The sequence below is a fragment of the Saccopteryx leptura genome, chromosome 10 (assembly GCF_036850995.1).
Source record: "Saccopteryx leptura isolate mSacLep1 chromosome 10, mSacLep1_pri_phased_curated, whole genome shotgun sequence".
NCBI lineage: Eukaryota > Metazoa > Chordata > Mammalia > Chiroptera > Emballonuridae > Saccopteryx > Saccopteryx leptura.
The window spans coordinates 7,363,631-7,380,912 of record NC_089512.1 but is presented as its reverse complement, the minus strand read 5'-3'; the positions used below and the strand labels follow the sequence as shown (position 1 = coordinate 7,380,912).

The following is a 17,282-nucleotide window of genomic DNA, read 5'->3' as shown; positions in this document are numbered from 1 at the left end:
ATCACACAAACACACACACACACACACACAGACACACACCATCCTGGAAGCCCACCCCCCCAGCCTCCACTTCCCCGGGGAGCCTCAACCAGAAGGTTCAGGTCATCCACACTGTCTACTTTCTAAAGAAGCAACGCTGCCTGCACCCTCTTACCACCTACCATCCCCATCAAGAGTCTGCCTTCACTCACACCTGCTCAACTCCCAACTGCCTTCCAAATTCTCCCTTCCCAACTCCGCAGGTCACTTCCTTTTCTCCACCCCCTTCAGCACCTGATCTGTCCCAGCATGGCACCCGTGCCCAGTTCCCTCGTCCCTGCCTTCCGACATCTGGTGCCTGCCAATCTGGCACCTCACCTCATTCTTTTACTTTATGCCCTCTACTCCCCCACAACCATCACCACCTCAGCCAGCTCAGTCTGTCCCAAGTCCTTCCCCTATCATGGCTTTCCTGCCTATGCAGCTTATGGGGAAGCCCTTCCATGTGCCTGTAATCCTCTCTCCTACATAAATCTATTCATTCAGGTGCATACTTTAGGATCTACCTTAGCCAAAGGGGTACCGGGGACTTCCAAATCCCACAGTAGCCCTCACTGTACATAGATACGGCACCTCCTACCCCATCAGAAATGTGAACATCCCAAGTGCAGAGGTCATTTTATCCCGTGCCATCCTGGGAAATCATTAGAAAGAAAACATTGCCAGCCCTGGCTGGTTGACTCTGGTAGAGTGTTGGCCTGGTGTGTGGATGTCCTGGGATCGATTCCCTGCCAAAGTACACAGGAGAAGCACCCTGCTTCTCCACCCATCCCCTTCTTGCTTTTCTCTCTTCCTCTCTCTCTATCTTTCTCTTTTCGTCCTCTCCTGCAACCAAGGCTCCATTGGAGTGAGTTGGCCCCAGGCGCTGAGGATGGCTCCATGACCTCCACCTCAGGTGCTAAAGACAAAACAAAGCAAACAAACAAAAAAATGGTTCCAGCTGCATCAGAGCAAGGGCCCCAGATGGGCAGAGCATCGCCCCCTAGCGGAGACTTGCCTAGTGGATCCCAGATCGGGCACATGTGGGAGTCTGTCTCTGCTTCCCATCCTCTCACTAAAAAAAAAAAAATATATGTATATATATATATACACACATATATGTATATATGTATATGTGTGTGTGTGTGTGTGTGTGTGTGTGTGTGTGTGTGTGTGTATATATATATATATATATATATATATATATATATATATATTGCCAGAGATGAAGTGGCCAGATGACCATGAGACCAGGTGCGCAGAGGTTTATAGCACCCATAGGGCCACTTGTACCACGCTCATTATCAGGCCTGAGCACAGGCTTCAAAAAGGGAGGGAAGCTACCCTAGAGCATCGTCCAGAAACACACAGGTTGCTGGTTCGATCCCTGGTCAGGGCACATATAAATTGGTGTTCAGATCTCCCTCTCTCCTCCCTCTCTCGCTAAAATTAATAAATTAAAATTTTTTTTCTTTTAAAAAAAGAAGTGGCGTAGTGGATAGAGCATCAGCCTGGGATGCTGAGGACTCAGGTTTGAAACCCCGATGTTGCTGGCTGGAGTGCAGGCTCAACAAACAGCTGAGTGCAGTGTCACCAGCTTGAGCATGGGATCATAGACATGACCCCATGGTCACTGGCTTGAGCCCAAGGTTGCTGCTTTAAACAAGGGTCACTGGCTCACCTGGGGCCCACCGCTCAAGGCACATACGAGAAAGCAATCAGTGAACTAAGGTGCTGCAACTATGAGTTGATGCTTCTGAAATCTCTCCTTTTCTATCTGTCTGTCCCTGTCTGTTCCTCTAATAAAAGGGGGGGGGGAACCTCATGGGAAACATTCATGGCTCCACAGGCCTCTGCTCAGGAAGCCCACAGAAGCATCTACCCACAGACCCTGGCAACCACCTCGGTGTGCGCTGGAAGAAGGCTCTCCAGACCTGTAACTCCACCACTACTCCAACAAGAGTGCACAGTGCCTCCCGCTGCTCTTGTTTACTCAGACACACAAGGCCACCTGTGACGATTTAGCCCCCGAGATCAAAGGCTACCCTTCCCCCCTGAAAAGGAGCAGGTCAGAGATTCTCAGGGCAGTCCACTTCCATGTCTGCCATGGCCCCTCCCACCTCTGGGAGGCCCCTCCCTATAACTGCCTCTCCCTTCACACTGCTGGCTTGCCTGTCGAGGCCATTCCTGCATTCCTGAACCGTCGGGAAGATACCTAGCCATGGTGGCACACCAGGGCTGCCCAAAGCACTCTGCACCAGGGACCCAGATTGGCCACCAATCCCTGTAATTATGTCCCCAGCAAATATTTATCAACTCTTCCCCCAATCCCTCATCCTGCTCTCCTTTGATTATCCCTTCAATGTTAGGAACTGGAGGTTTCCCCTATTCCCTACTATGGCAGAGACAGGGATCCAGAGAGGGGCAGGAACCATGGTCACCAATGGGTGAGCAGTAGGCTAGGTTCCACTCACTGGAAAGCCCAGGCTACCTGACAAAGGAAGACTGGGCAAGCAGAGGGCAGGCCAGGAAATCCAAAATTAAAGTCCAGACCTCAAGGGTAAACGTATCCAAAACAGTCCTGAACCAAAGACAAAACCAAGAACAGATGAGAGAGGAACTAAAGGGGGCGATTACCATAATTCCAGATCAAACCCTAAGTCTTTTTTGTGTGTGTATGTTTGTGGTTGTTTTTTTTTGTTTTTTGTTTTGACAGAGACAGAGTCAGAGTGAGGGACAGATAGGGACTGACAGGAAGGGAGAGAGATAAGCATCAATTCTTCGTTGCAGCTCCTTAGTTGTTCATTGATTGCTTTCTTGTATGTGCCTTGACCGTGGGGCTACAGCAGACCAAGTGACCCCTTGCTTAAGCCAGCGACCTAGGGCTCAAGCTGGTGAACCTTGCTAAAACCAGATGAGCCCGTGCTCAAACTGGCGACCTCAGGATCTCAAACCTGGGTCCTCTGTGTCCCACTCCAACACTCTATCCACTGCACCACTGCCTGGTCAGGCAAACCCTTAAGTCTTTTTTCTTTTTACAGAGACAGAGAGAGAGAGATAGGGACAGACAGACAGGAACGGAGAGAGATGAGAAGCATCAATCATCAGTTTTTCATTGCAACACCTTAGTTATTCATTGATTGCTTTCTCATATGTGCCTTGACTGTGGGCCTTCAGCAGACTGAGTAACCTCTTGCTCAAGCCAGCGACCTTGGGTCTAAGCTGGTGAGCTTTTTTTTTTTTTTTTTGCTCAAACCAGATGAGCCCACGCTCCACGCTCAAGCTGGCAACCTCGGGGTCTCGAACTTGGGTCCTCCACATCCCAGTCTGATGCTCTATCCACTGTGCCACCACCTGGTCAGGCCCCTTAAATCTTTTTTTTTTTTTTTTTTAATTTTTTTATTTTATTTATTCATTTTAGAGAGGAGAGAGAGAGGGAGAGAGAGTCAGGGGGAAGGAGCTGGAAGCATCAACTCCCATATGTGCCTTGACCAAGCAAGCCCAGGGTTTTGAACCAGCGACCTCAGCATTTCCAGGTCGACGCTTTATCCACTGCGCCACCACAGGTCAGGCCAACCCCCGTAAGTCTTGAATCTCAATTTTCAACAGATGAAACTCAGTCCAATATAAATTACTTTAAATTAACACAAACTCAAAGACATTTTAATTGGACATCAGCACAAAGTTTTCATAATTAATATAAATGAGCATTGCCTAAAAAAACAAAATGTGTCTGCTGTGAGCAACACAGATGGCACTCAGACTCGGGCTGAGGTTGTGTGCACCCCTGAAGGCTCACTTCACCGCTGGGACTCTCTACTAACCCCACTGACACTCCCATCCCCTCAGACACTCTGGAGTAGGGCCGGGGGGCTAGCTGGCCCTGAACAGCATGTAGAGCACAGGCAGTGTGGCCACAATCGTCACACAGGTGACCAGCGTGCTGTAGATGGCGTTCCTGTTGACCTGGGCTTCCAGCCTCTGCTCCACGCCCGACAGCGCCCAGACCAGGCTGCCCTGCTCCGGCGAGAGGCCGGCCGTAGCCCCGTCGGCAGCCTCTGCTAGCTGAGCCACCCCAGCCATCTGGCTGAAAGTCTTTTCCAGGCCGTCAAGCTGCTTTCGTAAACCCTCTACACAGGAATAGAACTGCCTGGAATGGCTGAGCTGCTCCTTCAAGGCCGCTGAGAGGGCGTCTGTCTCTCCGTCAGCGGCCGGGAAAGTGCCTGCCTGGGGTCCGGAGCTCCGCCCCAGCCCCGCTTGTGCCAGGCCCCTCAGGTCCGCCATGAGGCTGTGGAGGTCCCTCTGCTGCAGGGCATAGCTGGAGGCCTGTTCTCGGATGGCCTCCTGGAGGCTCGCGGGCCCCTTCTGGGCCTCCAGGAGTAAGGCCTTCAGCTCCTGCAGCCGCACACGGTTCACGTAGGTGGAGCCGGCCACACCAATCAGGGCCCCCAGGACAGACCCGATGAGGGACCAGTTTTTGGTCCTCTCCGCCCGAGTGCGCTCCTTCTCATGACTCTCCCTCACAGCCGCAGAGAAGAGGGAGAACTTTTCTCGCTCAGAGTCTTCGGCATGCTGATGGGCTGTGCGAAGCCTCTTCTCCTCCTGTAGAAGCAGAGCTATGTCATACGGCAGCCACGTGGCCCTGCAGCTACAGCTGCCGGTAGATGTCCCACTAGCATGTCCTGAGGTTCAGCAGCACGCCTGGCACAGCCGACGTGCCGGCGAATGAACGCAGCATGAGCCCAGTCGTGGGGAGAGCAAAGGAAGCGGGGATGGTCCAGGGGGCTGGACCCTCCTCTTACCCAAGCAGTCTCGGCTTTCGTGAGACATGCACTGATGTCTACAGGCCTCGTCAGAAGGGAAGTGTCCCGTAATCTCCGGGGGCCCCTCCATGCTGCTCCCTCCTTAGCACTCTGGGGCCCAGATCACTCCGCCCTGCACTGTGGACCCCGAACTCCAGGAGGAAGTAAATGAAGGGGTTCAGGAAACCTGGGGTGGGAGGGGTACAGAGAGAACTGGATGGAGGGTGGCGGAGGATGATCTCTCTTCGGGTGATGGGTATGCAACAGAACTAAATGACAAGATAACCTGGAAATGTTTTCTTTGAATGTATGTACCCTGATTTATTGATGTCACCCCATTAAAATAAAAATTTATTTATAAAAAAAATAATAATAAATAAATAAATAAAAGGAAACCCAGGGCTCAGTCCTCCAAAGGAGCTTCTGATTTACCAGCAGAGCGGCCTGGGTTCCCCCCTCACCCCTCCATGACCTGCCAGGGTAGGGGCCCTGTCCAGGCGAGGAAGGGCTGCCTCCTGCCTGCGGTGCCCACCTGCAGCATCCTGTGCTCCAGAGTGGCCAGTTCCAGGTACTGGTTGTCGTCTCTGGAGATGCGGTCCAAGCGGTCCCTCACCTCCTTCAGCTTGGCCTGCTGCACTTCCAAGTCCTCCTGGGCCTTGCGGACAAGCCCTCGAGCCACCATGAACATTTTCTCTGCCTGCGGAGAGAGCAGCAGCAGACTTCTGCCCCTTCTCTCCACACCCACACACCTTCAGCTCTATTCCCAACGAGGCTGGCTGAGAAGGGGTCAGCGGGGTGTCAGTGCAAAGGGTGGAAACGTAATCCTGGCTCACCCAGTCATCCCTAAAGTGCAGCCCTGGGCCACCCCCATCAGAGTCACCGGATTTACCCGTTCAAGTAGAAATAACACGCCCCTAATAAACTTGAAAACAGCTAAGAATGCATACAATTTGTGTCCACCGAGCCAGCCAACTCTCGTCTGACACAGAGCACAGAAAGGAACCTATGTTCTCAAGGATGTTTTGTTTGCTACCTTATTTACACGTCATAACAGCGCCACGAGAGGTACTGTTACGGCCTCCGTTTTACCCACCCAGAAACCCGGGCTCAGCGGAGGTCAGCGCCTCTGGGGGGACGGGCAGCACCGTGCCTTAAAGCTTCCGGCTGAAGCCCGGGTTCCCCACCTCGCCACGCTGGACTGCGGAGACAGGAGCAGAAACAGAGACGGCAGAACGCGTTGCCACTGCCACAAAGGACTCAACAAACGCACGCAGCTCTCTCCACCTCACAGCATGTTTCCCAGGGCCACCCCCTTCATGACGGCTGTTTCGCTCCACACGGGGCTTTGAGAGCTCTGGAGCCCAGGAACCCGCCAGGCAGCTCTCACCGCCAACCCCCAAACAGTCAAAGGAAGTGTCTGCTGGCCTAACGGAACGGATGCTAATGGCCGGAGACTCACTGGTAGGCAGCAAGTTGTTTTCAAGGCGCATAGCTGGGGGTAGTTACAGAGAGATCTCCAGCCCAGTCGCATCAAACCCAGGCTGCCCTGTGAGAAACAGTCAGATCCCTCTCCTAGTGCTATTTGTTTAAGGAAAAGCAGATTTGGATGTGGCTGGTAACTTGTTCAGCAGGAGCCTCCAGGCCACATTTCCCGAGCCAGAGGGCAGGGCCATCACCCGGGCTCCCCTCCTCACCTCAGTCACATTTCCCTGGGCCTCTCGAACCTCATTGAGTCCAACAAACTCTTCGTATCTGTCCCACCACGTCCTGGCTGTGGAGGCTGCGCGCTGTTGAATGCTGTGCCCCAGGGCTCTTCCCAGTGCTGAGAGGCGGTGGTACAGCCCAAGGACCGCCTCCTCAGGTCTCTTCTCTCTGGGCTGGCTGGGGCCGGGGCTGCACAGAGTCCTGGTCATCAAGAGGTCCCTTCCAAGGCGGCCTCTTCGCACCAGTGCAGGGGGCACACCCACAACGCACTGCATTGCAGACAAGGGGCTGCACCCTGTCATCAGGAGATCTGTAGGGGGACACCAGGCTGATCAGCTCTCAGCTGAGAAAGGCTAGGCGGAAGTCAGGTTTCAAGGCCTAGGGACAGTTCTGAACCAACTAATTTCCATTAAATGGTCCAAACTTTGTGCTGCTCTACTGGGCCTGGAGACTGCAGGCCCCACGGTCAGACTTCCCTCCCCCTGGTGCACTCCGACGAGGGAACACATCAGGAAGAACATACATACTTAGGAAACCATGCCTCCCATCTCCCCCCACAATGCCACACAAACCAGACAGACACCCCCACTGCACCTACACCCTCAGGTCTCTGTTATGACTCTGATAGGAATTCTGGTGCCCAGGTTTCTGATAACATCAAAGAAAATTCTTAAACCTGAGTTGTGCCCATGCTGACAAAGCCCCACAAACTCAAGGAAACTGTGGAACTGAGGGGATTTCAGGGAGATTTCTGTAAGAGACTGTCAAAGGCAACTTCCCAGACTCCTTCAGCACTGAGGGAGCACAGTGTAGCTTATGTTTGAGAACACAGCTGTGTCCCAAGCAGAAAAGCCCTCCTCGGCTCTCCCCTGAGAAGACAATTCCACAGGTGACAACTTTTCTTAGGTTCACACCAGCCCTTCACCTTCTGCCCTCTGAGCCCATACTTTCTAGGCTACCGAGTCCCAGGCTCACATTTCTCACTCTCTAGAACCTTTCTTCCTCCTCCAACCTTAGTCACTGCTCAACAGGTTAGGTTTCTTTAACCTCTCCCTTTTCAACCTCACTTTGATGTTTGGGGCCCAACGCCTACTTCTCCACCTGAATGAACAGCACAGGGAGTCTCCCATTATCCAGTTAGGTCTTACAGAGCCCTAGAGCAGCTGTGACTCTGAGGACCCCCTAACTTCCCCCGCACAAGAGAGGGCCACATGACACGTGCTTCCAGGCAAATCTAGGCCAGCAGCACCCTCCTCTGGCCAAATCAGCCCTCTACCCCACAAGTCCCAAGTACTGACTTTGGCTGTCAAGAGTGACACCTGGTGGCCAAACAACCAGGCCAGAGAAAGAAAAGCAGAGGAGGCTGGGAGATAGGAAGACAAACTGGAAGCACTCCAATTACAAAGAAAGGGGCTTCAGAGAAGGGTCAGAGCATCCCAGCCTCCTCCCCATGCCATGCTTGGAGAATGTAAAGCCCTCTTGAGAACGAAGTTGGCTGGGTAGGGGGTACACACCTCCTGGACAAAGTGGGCCCAAGCTGAGAGCCACAGAGGGGGCATTCCTGCAACAGTGGTTCCAAGCTGGTGCTGCACCTGAACCCGAGTCCTAGTTATAAGGTCCAAGGGAGCACATGTCATCCATGCCCCAGTGGTCAGGAAAGCCACCAATAGGCCTCAATGCCAGTATCCACTGCATGCAAGCTGTGACCCCACAACAATCGTGCAGGTGTCAGCACCCACTCTCCTTCTAAGCAACACTCAGCAGAAAGGTTTCCACCTTGGCTGTCACACTTCGTCAGCCCCCTTCTCTCCTGATCCCATTCCACCAACATTGCTCTCCTGGAGGCCCTGCAAAACGTGCACATGGCCAGATCCAGGAAAAGCTCCTCAGATTTCTCCTCCAATATCTCTGCAGCTTTCAACACCCTTTCTTTGTACTTTTCTGAAGCTGGAAACGGGGAGAGACAGTCAGACAGACTCCCGCATGCTCCTGACCGGGATCCACCTGACACGCCCACCAGGGGCGAAGCTCTGCCCACCAGGGGGCGATGCTCTGCCCCTCCGGGGCCTCGCTCTGCCACGACCAGAGCCACTCTAGCACCTGGGGCAGAGGCCAAGGAGTCATCCCCAGCGCCCGGGCCATCTTTGCTCCAATGGAGCCTTGGCTGCGGGAGGGGAAGAGAGAGACAGAGAGGAAGGAGGGGGGGGGGGTGGAGAAGCAAATAGGCGCTTCTCCTATGTGCCCTGGCCGGGAATCGAACCTGGGTCTCCCGCACGCCAGGCCATCGCTCTACCGCTGAGCCAACCGGCCAGGGCCTCAACACCCTTTCTTTTTAAAATCTTTCCCCACTCTTGGCTTCCTCTGACATTCTTAGCCTCCTTTCCCTGCTCTTCCTCTACCAGCCGCCCAGTCTTGGACCTCAGGAATGACACCCATACTTGGCAGACATGACAGCTACAGCCTCCTACAAAGTCTTGGCTTCCTCCCCTTCCCCTCACAGTTGTTCTTCACATGCCAACTAGAGGCTGTTAATTCAGATTTGCTCAAATATCACCTCTTGGCAAGGCCTTCCTTGACCACTCCCTCTTTACTCACCCCACCTGCTTTATTTTCCTCCATCAGACATGTATTGCCTTCTTTCTTTTTGTGTCACCTAGTCCCTCCCTAGATAATTACTATGCATAGGTTTCCTCATATGGTTGGAACACACCAGACTACCACCACCACAGAGCCTTCACACCAGCTTTCAGTATCTGTACTGCTTGCTCCCTCCTCCTTTCCAACTCCTGCTCAAATGTCATTGCAACCAAGCCCTCCATCCCAGCATTCCTTACCCACTTTCACTGCTTTTTCTCCACACACATATCACATGACCTATACAATATGTATTTTACTTATTTGCTTGGCTTATAGTCTGTCTTACCCACCAGGATGTCAGCTCTGCCAGGGCAGGCACTATTTTGTTCACTGCTGCATCCCCAGTGCCTAGAATACTATCTGCATATAGTACCTAGAATACTATCTGCATATAGTACCTACTCAACAAAAATATATTGGATGAACAAACAGAATTTGCAAAAAGTCGCAACCTAGACTGTATTATAAAACCCTAACTCTTTCGCATAACCTCCAAAGCTCTAGGACCAAGTAATCTAACCACCACTTCTGGCACCTCCCTTGCATCTCCTCCCAGCCATGCTGTGCTTTCCTAGGTTTCAGGACCGTTCCAGGACCGGAGCCGAGGTTCGAGACCTTTGCACATGCCCTTCCCCCCACGCACGGCCCAGGCATGGAGCCTTCCGGTTCAGCACCCCTCCAGGTTTCCGGACCTCCCCTGGCTGGAGGACCACCCTAACGCCCGCCCCACCCACCCTCCCCTACCTGGCCGCCTAGCGCCCGAGCTGCAAAACCAACCAAACACCCAACACTGAGTTGGTCTCTGAGACTTTAACTCCCGCCTCCAGAAGGCCGCTTCCGGCAGCGGGAGGGCAATTTCCTGACTAGGAGCCAATCAACGGGCCCGCTTGGAGGCATAAGCACAGGGGTGGAACCGGGGAGCTCAGCTTCCGGTGACAGGGTCTGGGGAAGGGGCGGCAGGCGCCATGTCTGGCCGCGAAGGTGAGTGTGCAGGGATGGCAAGGTGGAGTGGGACGGGACCCGGCGGGGGCTGGGATGAGCATGCTTGTGTCGCCCACAGGTGGCAAGAAGAAGCCCCTGAAGCAGCCCAAGAAACAGGCCAAGGAGATGGACGAGGTGAGGGCGGCGCGGAGGCGTGGGCGGGCGTGGAGGGCTGGGAAACCCGCCCGGAGTGAACCCGCTGTTTCTCTCTAGGAAGATAAGGCATTCAAGCAGAAGCAAAAAGAGGAGCAGAAGAAACTTGAAGAGCTAAAAGCGAAGGCCGCCGGGAAGGGCCCCCTAGGTAAGCGAAGGCCAGGTAGAGCCCAAGCCGAACAAATGTGCTGGACATCAGTCTGGAAGCGGGCCGAGCAGGTCTGTTTCCTGCGTCACTGGTGAGTGGCGAGGTCCCGGTCCTTCGTGTCCGCTACGGCGGATGGCCCGAGCCAGGCTTGGATTCGCCGCAGCTGGAAGGGGCGGGAGCCAAACCGGGTCTGGAAACGAGGTCTCCTGCCTTAAGGAAGCGGGAGAAATGGAAAGGGAGGGATTCGTGGATCTTAGACGCAATTCTTGTAGTTGGGTTTCCAAAATGTCCTCCCTCCTCAGTGTCTTAGCTCCAGAGTCGTACTTCACTGCTTTATGAGTTAGTGCTCATATTGTTAATACTAGTAAGTAGTTTTGCGTCCTGAGTCATTTTATTTCGGGATGCACCTATACCCAAATATAAAGGACAAGTTCCTTGGTGTGCTATTTGCCTATATACTTTTTTATTTATTTATTTATTACAGAGACAGAGAGTGAGTCAGAGAGAGGGATAGACAGGGACAGACAGACAGGAACGGAGAGAGATGAGAAGCATCAATTATCAGTTTTCCATTGCGCGTTGCAACACCTTAGTTGTTCATTGATTGCTTTCTCATATGTGCCTTGACCGCGGGCCTTCAGCAGACCGAGTAACCCCTTGCTGGAGCCAGCGACCTTGGGCTCAAGCTGGTGGGCTTTTCCTCAAACCAGATGAGCCCGCACTCAAGCTGGCGACCTCGGGGTCTCGAACCCGGGTCCTCTGCATCCCAGTCCGACGCTCTAGCCACTGCGCCACCGCCTGATCAGGCTTGCCTATATACTTTTTAAAACCTAAATCTTCCGGCCCTGGCCGGTTGGCTCAGTGGTAGAGCGTGGGCCTGGCATGCAGGAGTCCCGGGTTCGATTCCCGGCCAGGGCACATAGGAGAGGCGCCCATCTGCTTCTCCACCCCTCCCCCTCTCCTTCCTCTCTGTCTCTCTCTTCCCCTTCTGCAGCCGAGGCTCCATTGGAACAAAGGATGGCCTGGGCACTGGAGATGGCTCCTTGGCCTCTGCCCCAGGCGCTAGAGTGGCTCTGGTCGTGACAGAGTGAGGCCCCGGATGGGCAGAGCATCGCCCCCTGGTGGGCGTGCCGGGTGGATCCCAGTCGGGCGCATGTGGGAGTCTGTCTGACTGCCTCCCTGTTTCCAGCTTCAGAAAAGTACAAAAAAAAAAAACCAAAAAAAACCCTAAATCTTCCACCATCTGCCTCCTTTTTTTATTTTATTTTTTAAAATTTTTTTATTTTATTTTTTACAGAGACAGGGAGTGAGTCAGAGAGGGATAGACAGGGACAGACAGGAACGGAGAGAGATGAGAAGCATCAATCATCAGTTTTCCATTGCACATTGCAACACCTTAGTTATTCATTGATTGCTTTCTCATATGTGCCTTGACCATGGGCCTTCAGCAGACCGAGTAACCCCTTGCTGGAGCCAGCGACATTGGGTTCAAGCTGGTGGGCTTTTGCTCAAACCAGATGAGCCCGTGCTCAAGCTGGCAACCTCGGGGTCTCGAACCTGGGTCCTCCGCATCCCAGTCCGACGCTCTATCCACTGCGCCACCGCCTGGTCAGGCTTCTTTTATTTTCTTTATGCAAGAGGAATTCATATCAAAAGATTTTTCAAGCCTAACAGCCCCAATATTTTCTGTGCTTTTTACAAAAGATTGTATTAATTTTGTGGAGTGGGGAACAAGGAGAAGGATCAACTCATAGTTTCTTCCCTTTAGTTGTTCGTTGATTGCTTGACGGATATGCCTGGCAAGTTCAGGGTTTTGAACTTACAATCTTGAGTGTTCCAAGCCACCACAAGCCAGGCTTTCTGTGCTTCTTAAATGCTTTTTTACATTCATCAAATTAATGATTCTTTTCTCCACAGTTGTCTGTGCCCAATTGGATCACTGTGAGCCACACTATAGGCAGTAGAGGCTGGACTGGTGGAACTGTCATGTAGGGCTTCCCAAGACCTCTGTCCCAGTGATTCGATTTATTGTTTATCCACACAGTGCTGTGATTCCAGCTATTGCGATTCCTTTTTGAATGATGTGATGAGGTATCATGTACTTCCCCTTAATAGGTTCAGTCCTTAGTGAAATCCCATGCTGCTTGTTTCCATTGAACATCATTTAATTTTTTTAAGGTTTAGTTCATCACAATAGGGTTTTCATTTCTATATATATATATTTTTTTAATTTATTTTTTACAGAGAGTGAGTCAGAGAGAGGGATAGACAGGGACAGACAGACAGGAACGGAGAGATGAGAAGCATCAATCATTAGTTTTTCATTGCGCGTTGCAACACCTTAGTAGTTCATTGATTGCTTTCTCATATGTGCCTTGACCGCGGGCCTTCAGCAGACCGAGTAACCCCTTGCTGGAGCCAGCGACCTTGGGCTCAAGCTGGTGGAATTTTTGCTCAAACCAGATGAGCCTGCACTCAAGCTGGCAACCTCGAGGGTCTCGAACCTGGGTCCTCTGCATCCCAGTCCGACACTCTATCCACTGCGCCACCACCTGGTCAGGCTTCATTTCTATATTGAGCATACTTAATTCTACAGTTGTTTCTTAAATTACCTACTGTGTGCCAAGTACATAGTCATTTGTAAATTGGGTAAAATAAAGGTTTCGAGCTCTGGCTGGATAGCTTGCTGGGTTGGTTGGAGCATTGTCCGGAAGCACAGAGGTTGCTGGTTCAAATACAAAATCATGTCAGTGTTCCTGTCTCTTTCTTCCTTACTCTCACTAAAATCAATAAATAAAAACTTTTTCTATTTATTTTTCCAAAATTCAAAGCACAGAGGCAGTCAGACTCCCGCATGCGCCAGACTGGGATCCACCCGGCGTGCGCACCGGGGCCATGCTCTGTCCATGTGGGGTGTTGCTCCGTAGTGGCTGGAGCCATTTCTAGCTCCTGAGGCAGAGGCCATGGAGCCATCCTCAGCGCCTGGGCCAACTTTTGCTCCAATGGAGCCTTGGTTGTGGAAGGGGAAAAGAGATAAGAGGAAGGAGAGGGGGAGGGGTGGAGAAGCAGATGGGCACTTCTCCTGTGTGCTCTGACCGGGAATTGAACGTGGGACTTCCACATGCCAGACCAGCGCTCTACCGCTGAGCCAACCAGCTAGGGCCAATAAATAAAAATTTAAAAATAAATAAAGGTAGCGTGTGGTATTATGTGACAATTAATGTAGGTTTGGAAGTTAGATTACATAGGTTGGGATCTTGGCTTCATCACCTGACCTGTGGTGACACAGTGGATATAGCGTCAACCTGGAATGCTGAGGTTGCTGGTTTCAAACCCTGGGCTTGCATGGTCAAGGCACATATGGGTGTTGATGCTTCCTGCTCCCCGCCCTTCTCTCTCTCCCCTCTCTAAAATAAATAAATAAATAAATATTTTTTTTGTATTTTTCTGAAGCTGGAAATGGGGAGAGACAGTCAGACTCCCGCAGGCGCCCGACCGGGATCCACCCGGCACGCCCACCAGGGGGCGACGCTCTGCCCCTCCCGGGCGTCGCTTTGCTGCGACCAGAGCCACTCGAGCGCCGGGGCCTTCTTTGCTCCAATGGAGCCTCGCTGCGGGAGGGGAAGAGAGAGACAGAGAGGAAGGAGAAGGGGAGGGGTGGAGAAGCAGATGGGCGCTTCTCCTGTGTGCCCTGGCCGGGAATCAAACCCGGGACCTCTGCACGCCAGGCCGACGCTCTACCACTGAGCCAACCGGCCAGGGCCTAAATAAATCTTTTTTAAAAAACCAAGATTTCACCATCTATAAAATAGGTGGGGCCTGACCAGGCGGTAGCACAGAGGATAGAGTGTCGGACTGGGATGCAGAGGACCCAGGTTCGAGACCCTCGAAGTCGCCAGCTTGAGTGCGGGCTCATCTGGTTTGAGGAAAAGCCCACCAGCTTGAACCCAAGGTCGCTGGCTCCAGCAAGGGGTTACTCGGTCTGCTGAAGGCCCGTGGTCAAGGCACATATGAGAAAGCAATCAATGAACAGCTAGAGTGTTGCAGTGCGCGATGAAAAACTGATGATTGATGCTTCTCATTTCTCTCCGTTCCTGTCTGTCTGTCCCTGACTATCCCTCTCTCTGACTCACTCTCTGTCTCTGTAAAAAATAAATAAAAAATTAAAAAAAAATAGGTTGGTAGGGGGTAAGGATTAGATGAACTGGTCTGTGAAGTACACAACACAGTTTAGCTCCAGACCAGTGCCCAACCATTGCATGGCCCCGCCTCATCCTCATTCTGCTTTAACTTAGAATAGATAAGATTGGTAAGGTCCTTGCCCTGGCCGGTTGGCTCAGCGGTAGAGCGTCGGCCTAGCGTGCGGAGGACCCAGGTTCGATTCCCGGCCAGGGCACACAGGAGAAGCGCCCATTTGCTTCTCCACCCCTCCGCCGCGCTTTCCTCTCTGTCTCTCTCTTCCCCTCCCGTAGCCAAGGCTCCATTGTAGCAAAGATGGCCCGGGCACTGGGGATGGCTCTGTGGCCTCTGCCTCAGGCGCTAGAGTGGCTCTGGTCACAACATGGCGACGCCCACGATGGGCAGAGCATCGCCCCATGGTGGGCGTGCCGGGTGGATCCCGGTCGGGCGCATGCGGGAGTCTGTCTGTCTCTCCCTGTTTCCAGCTTCAGAAAAATGAAAAAAAAAAAAAAAGACTAAAAGATTGGTAAGGTCCTATACACGCTTGTGTCAAAAGAAGGCCCAGTGTGAGAGCTAAGCCTTACTAAGATCCGTAAGGCTCCTGCAGCTTCTATCATAATTTTTGTATTTTTCCCTAACAGACTTTTTTTTCCTTTTGCAGCATCAGGTGGAATTAAGAAATCTGGCAAAAAGTGAGCTGTTCCTTGAACCTGGGGCAATGGTGATGATCCTTCATTCCATTCCTGTTTTAACATCTGGATTCCCTGTCATAACATCTCTTGCCACGTATAGCTAGAATGAAGTGTTGTCTGGAAGCCTATTGTATATTTAAGAATAAACTTTTGTAAAAACATGATAATAACCACTTGTAGCGGCTCGCTCATCTCTTTAGTTCTCACTCTGCCATTTCAGCCTTAGCTGTGCGGTCAGAGCAAACCCAGCCAGAATCCTGTCCAAGTGTGTTCTTAGTCTGTACTGCCCCAAATTCTGTACACCTGAATTAAACCAACTCATTTGAAATGGCTGCTGTTTTTGTGTGGTGGTATACCCGATGGAATTCGTTACATGAGGTTAGTGGAAGAATTTGTACCTGAGAAAGAAAAGCCATCTTTCTGTGTTAGGACAGCCACACTGCCGTGTTTTAATGGGGTTCTCAGCAACAGTTCCTGTTGTCAAGGAACTTCATGGAGAGGAGCAGCACAAATACACATGATATGTGTTACAGGGGGAAGAAAAGTGGGGGAAACCAAGTTTACTCAAATGTCCCCAGGTCCACTAGGGCTTCAGAGAGGTTCTTCCTAGGTTCTCTTGTCTTACACCCCACATTCAACCTATCAGAAAAATTAAATCTGGCCCATTTGTATTTCTGTTAACTCTCCCCCAACCCTAAAATCCCTCACCTGGATTATTGCAATTATGTCCACATTTGCCTTCCTGTCCCTACTCTTGCTTCCCTACAATCTAATCTACTCGGGACTTAGGGGGATCTTGCTAAACTATAAAGTTACACTTTGTCTCTTCTTGGCTCAGAATTCTTACTGGCTTAAAGCAAAGCTCGAGTCCCTGCAATGACTAGTAAGGCCCTAAGGGATCTGGGCACCACTCCCTGCCCTTCCATAGCTACTATTCATCATCCTGATCATCTTGAGCCTCAGTGGCTTGTATTTCAAGCAAGCTCCTGCCTCACTGTGTTGCCACCAACTCTGCCTGTCACTCTTCTGGACACTTAAACATCATAGTAGTGAAGTCTTCCCTGACTATATATAAAGTACAGTCCTGATGTTTCTTACCTTATTTCACTCTTTTATCACCCTTGATAAATGGAGTCAATTCCCGGAGGACAGAGGCCATCCATATGTGTGCTAAATGCATACATACTGACAATTCAGAGGCACAAGTCTGGTTTTTCCCTCCAGAGAACCCTTGACACAACTATGGAATGATGCTGATGACGCTAAGCTCTCTCAAGAATGCATTCTCAGGAAGGTCTCTAGAACTGGTTAGATTTTGCTAAGTTGAAACTGGGAAAGGTTTTGATAGATTGAAGCCTGTTTTATGACTAATGTGCTTGACATTAACAGAAAAAGTCTGCTTTGGTCTTCTGGAAAGTTGCACAGCACCTTCTTTGGACGCTAGGCATTCCCTGTGGGGCCTTGCCAGTGGGCACCCAGCCCTGTGCTGCTGAGAATAACCCTTCTGAGAGCCAGGGCCGGTACACTGGCCCTGAGAGTGGAATCTAATCCCTCTGACAAGTACAATCCTGTCTCTTCACAGGACCAGAGACCTGCAGCAGTTAAGACTTAAGTAAGCATTGGACATTAGTGCAGCTATCTGAGGGATACTACCAGTTACCTCAAAAGACAAAACGCATGCCCTGACAATCTCTCCCTTTCATTTAGTGCTTTCATAAATGTGCACAGGACATTAACAGGCTGCTTGGCACTGAGCACACAAGGATGAAAGAGTACTGCCCCGTTACTCTCCAACTTGTCCCTTCTAGCTGTCCTGCACACTGCTGCTGCCAACAAAATCCTGACATGGACTCAGCCTGGCCCAACTCGGCTCTTCAGTCTTACCTTCTTTCTGCCATAGATAACTCCTGCCTGGCACATGGGTGGCCTCTATTTTGGTGGTGTATTCTTGTTCGAGTAGTTTTGTGT

At 51.6% G+C, this 17,282-nt stretch overlaps 2 protein-coding genes across 3 annotated transcripts; one reads left to right on the top strand and one right to left on the bottom strand.

Annotated features, from left to right (window-relative positions):
* Positions 1-3,659: 3,659 nt before the first annotated feature.
* CCDC51 (coiled-coil domain containing 51) lies at positions 3,660-10,050 on the bottom strand. 2 transcript variants are annotated; one of them, XM_066351250.1, is made up of 4 exons: positions 9,906-10,050; positions 6,515-6,834; positions 5,353-5,517; positions 3,660-4,620 (listed from the first exon to the last, which is right to left on the bottom strand). In XM_066351250.1, exons 2-4 carry the CDS (start codon positions 6,824-6,826, stop codon positions 3,892-3,894), a joined length of 1,206 nt encoding a protein of 401 aa, XP_066207347.1. In that variant the 5' UTR covers positions 6,827-6,834; positions 9,906-10,050; the 3' UTR covers positions 3,660-3,891. The 2 variants fall into 2 exon arrangements, with proteins under 2 accessions (XP_066207347.1, XP_066207348.1); XM_066351251.1 differs by lacking the exon at positions 9,906-10,050 and adding an exon at positions 8,039-8,138.
* Positions 10,008-15,647, top strand: TMA7 (translation machinery associated 7 homolog). The gene is made up of 4 exons (XM_066351253.1): positions 10,008-10,142; positions 10,222-10,277; positions 10,356-10,534; positions 15,284-15,647. Exons 1-4 carry the CDS (start codon positions 10,127-10,129, stop codon positions 15,297-15,299), a joined length of 267 nt encoding a protein of 88 aa, XP_066207350.1. The 5' UTR covers positions 10,008-10,126; the 3' UTR covers positions 15,300-15,647.
* Positions 15,648-17,282: the final 1,635 nt, after the last annotated feature.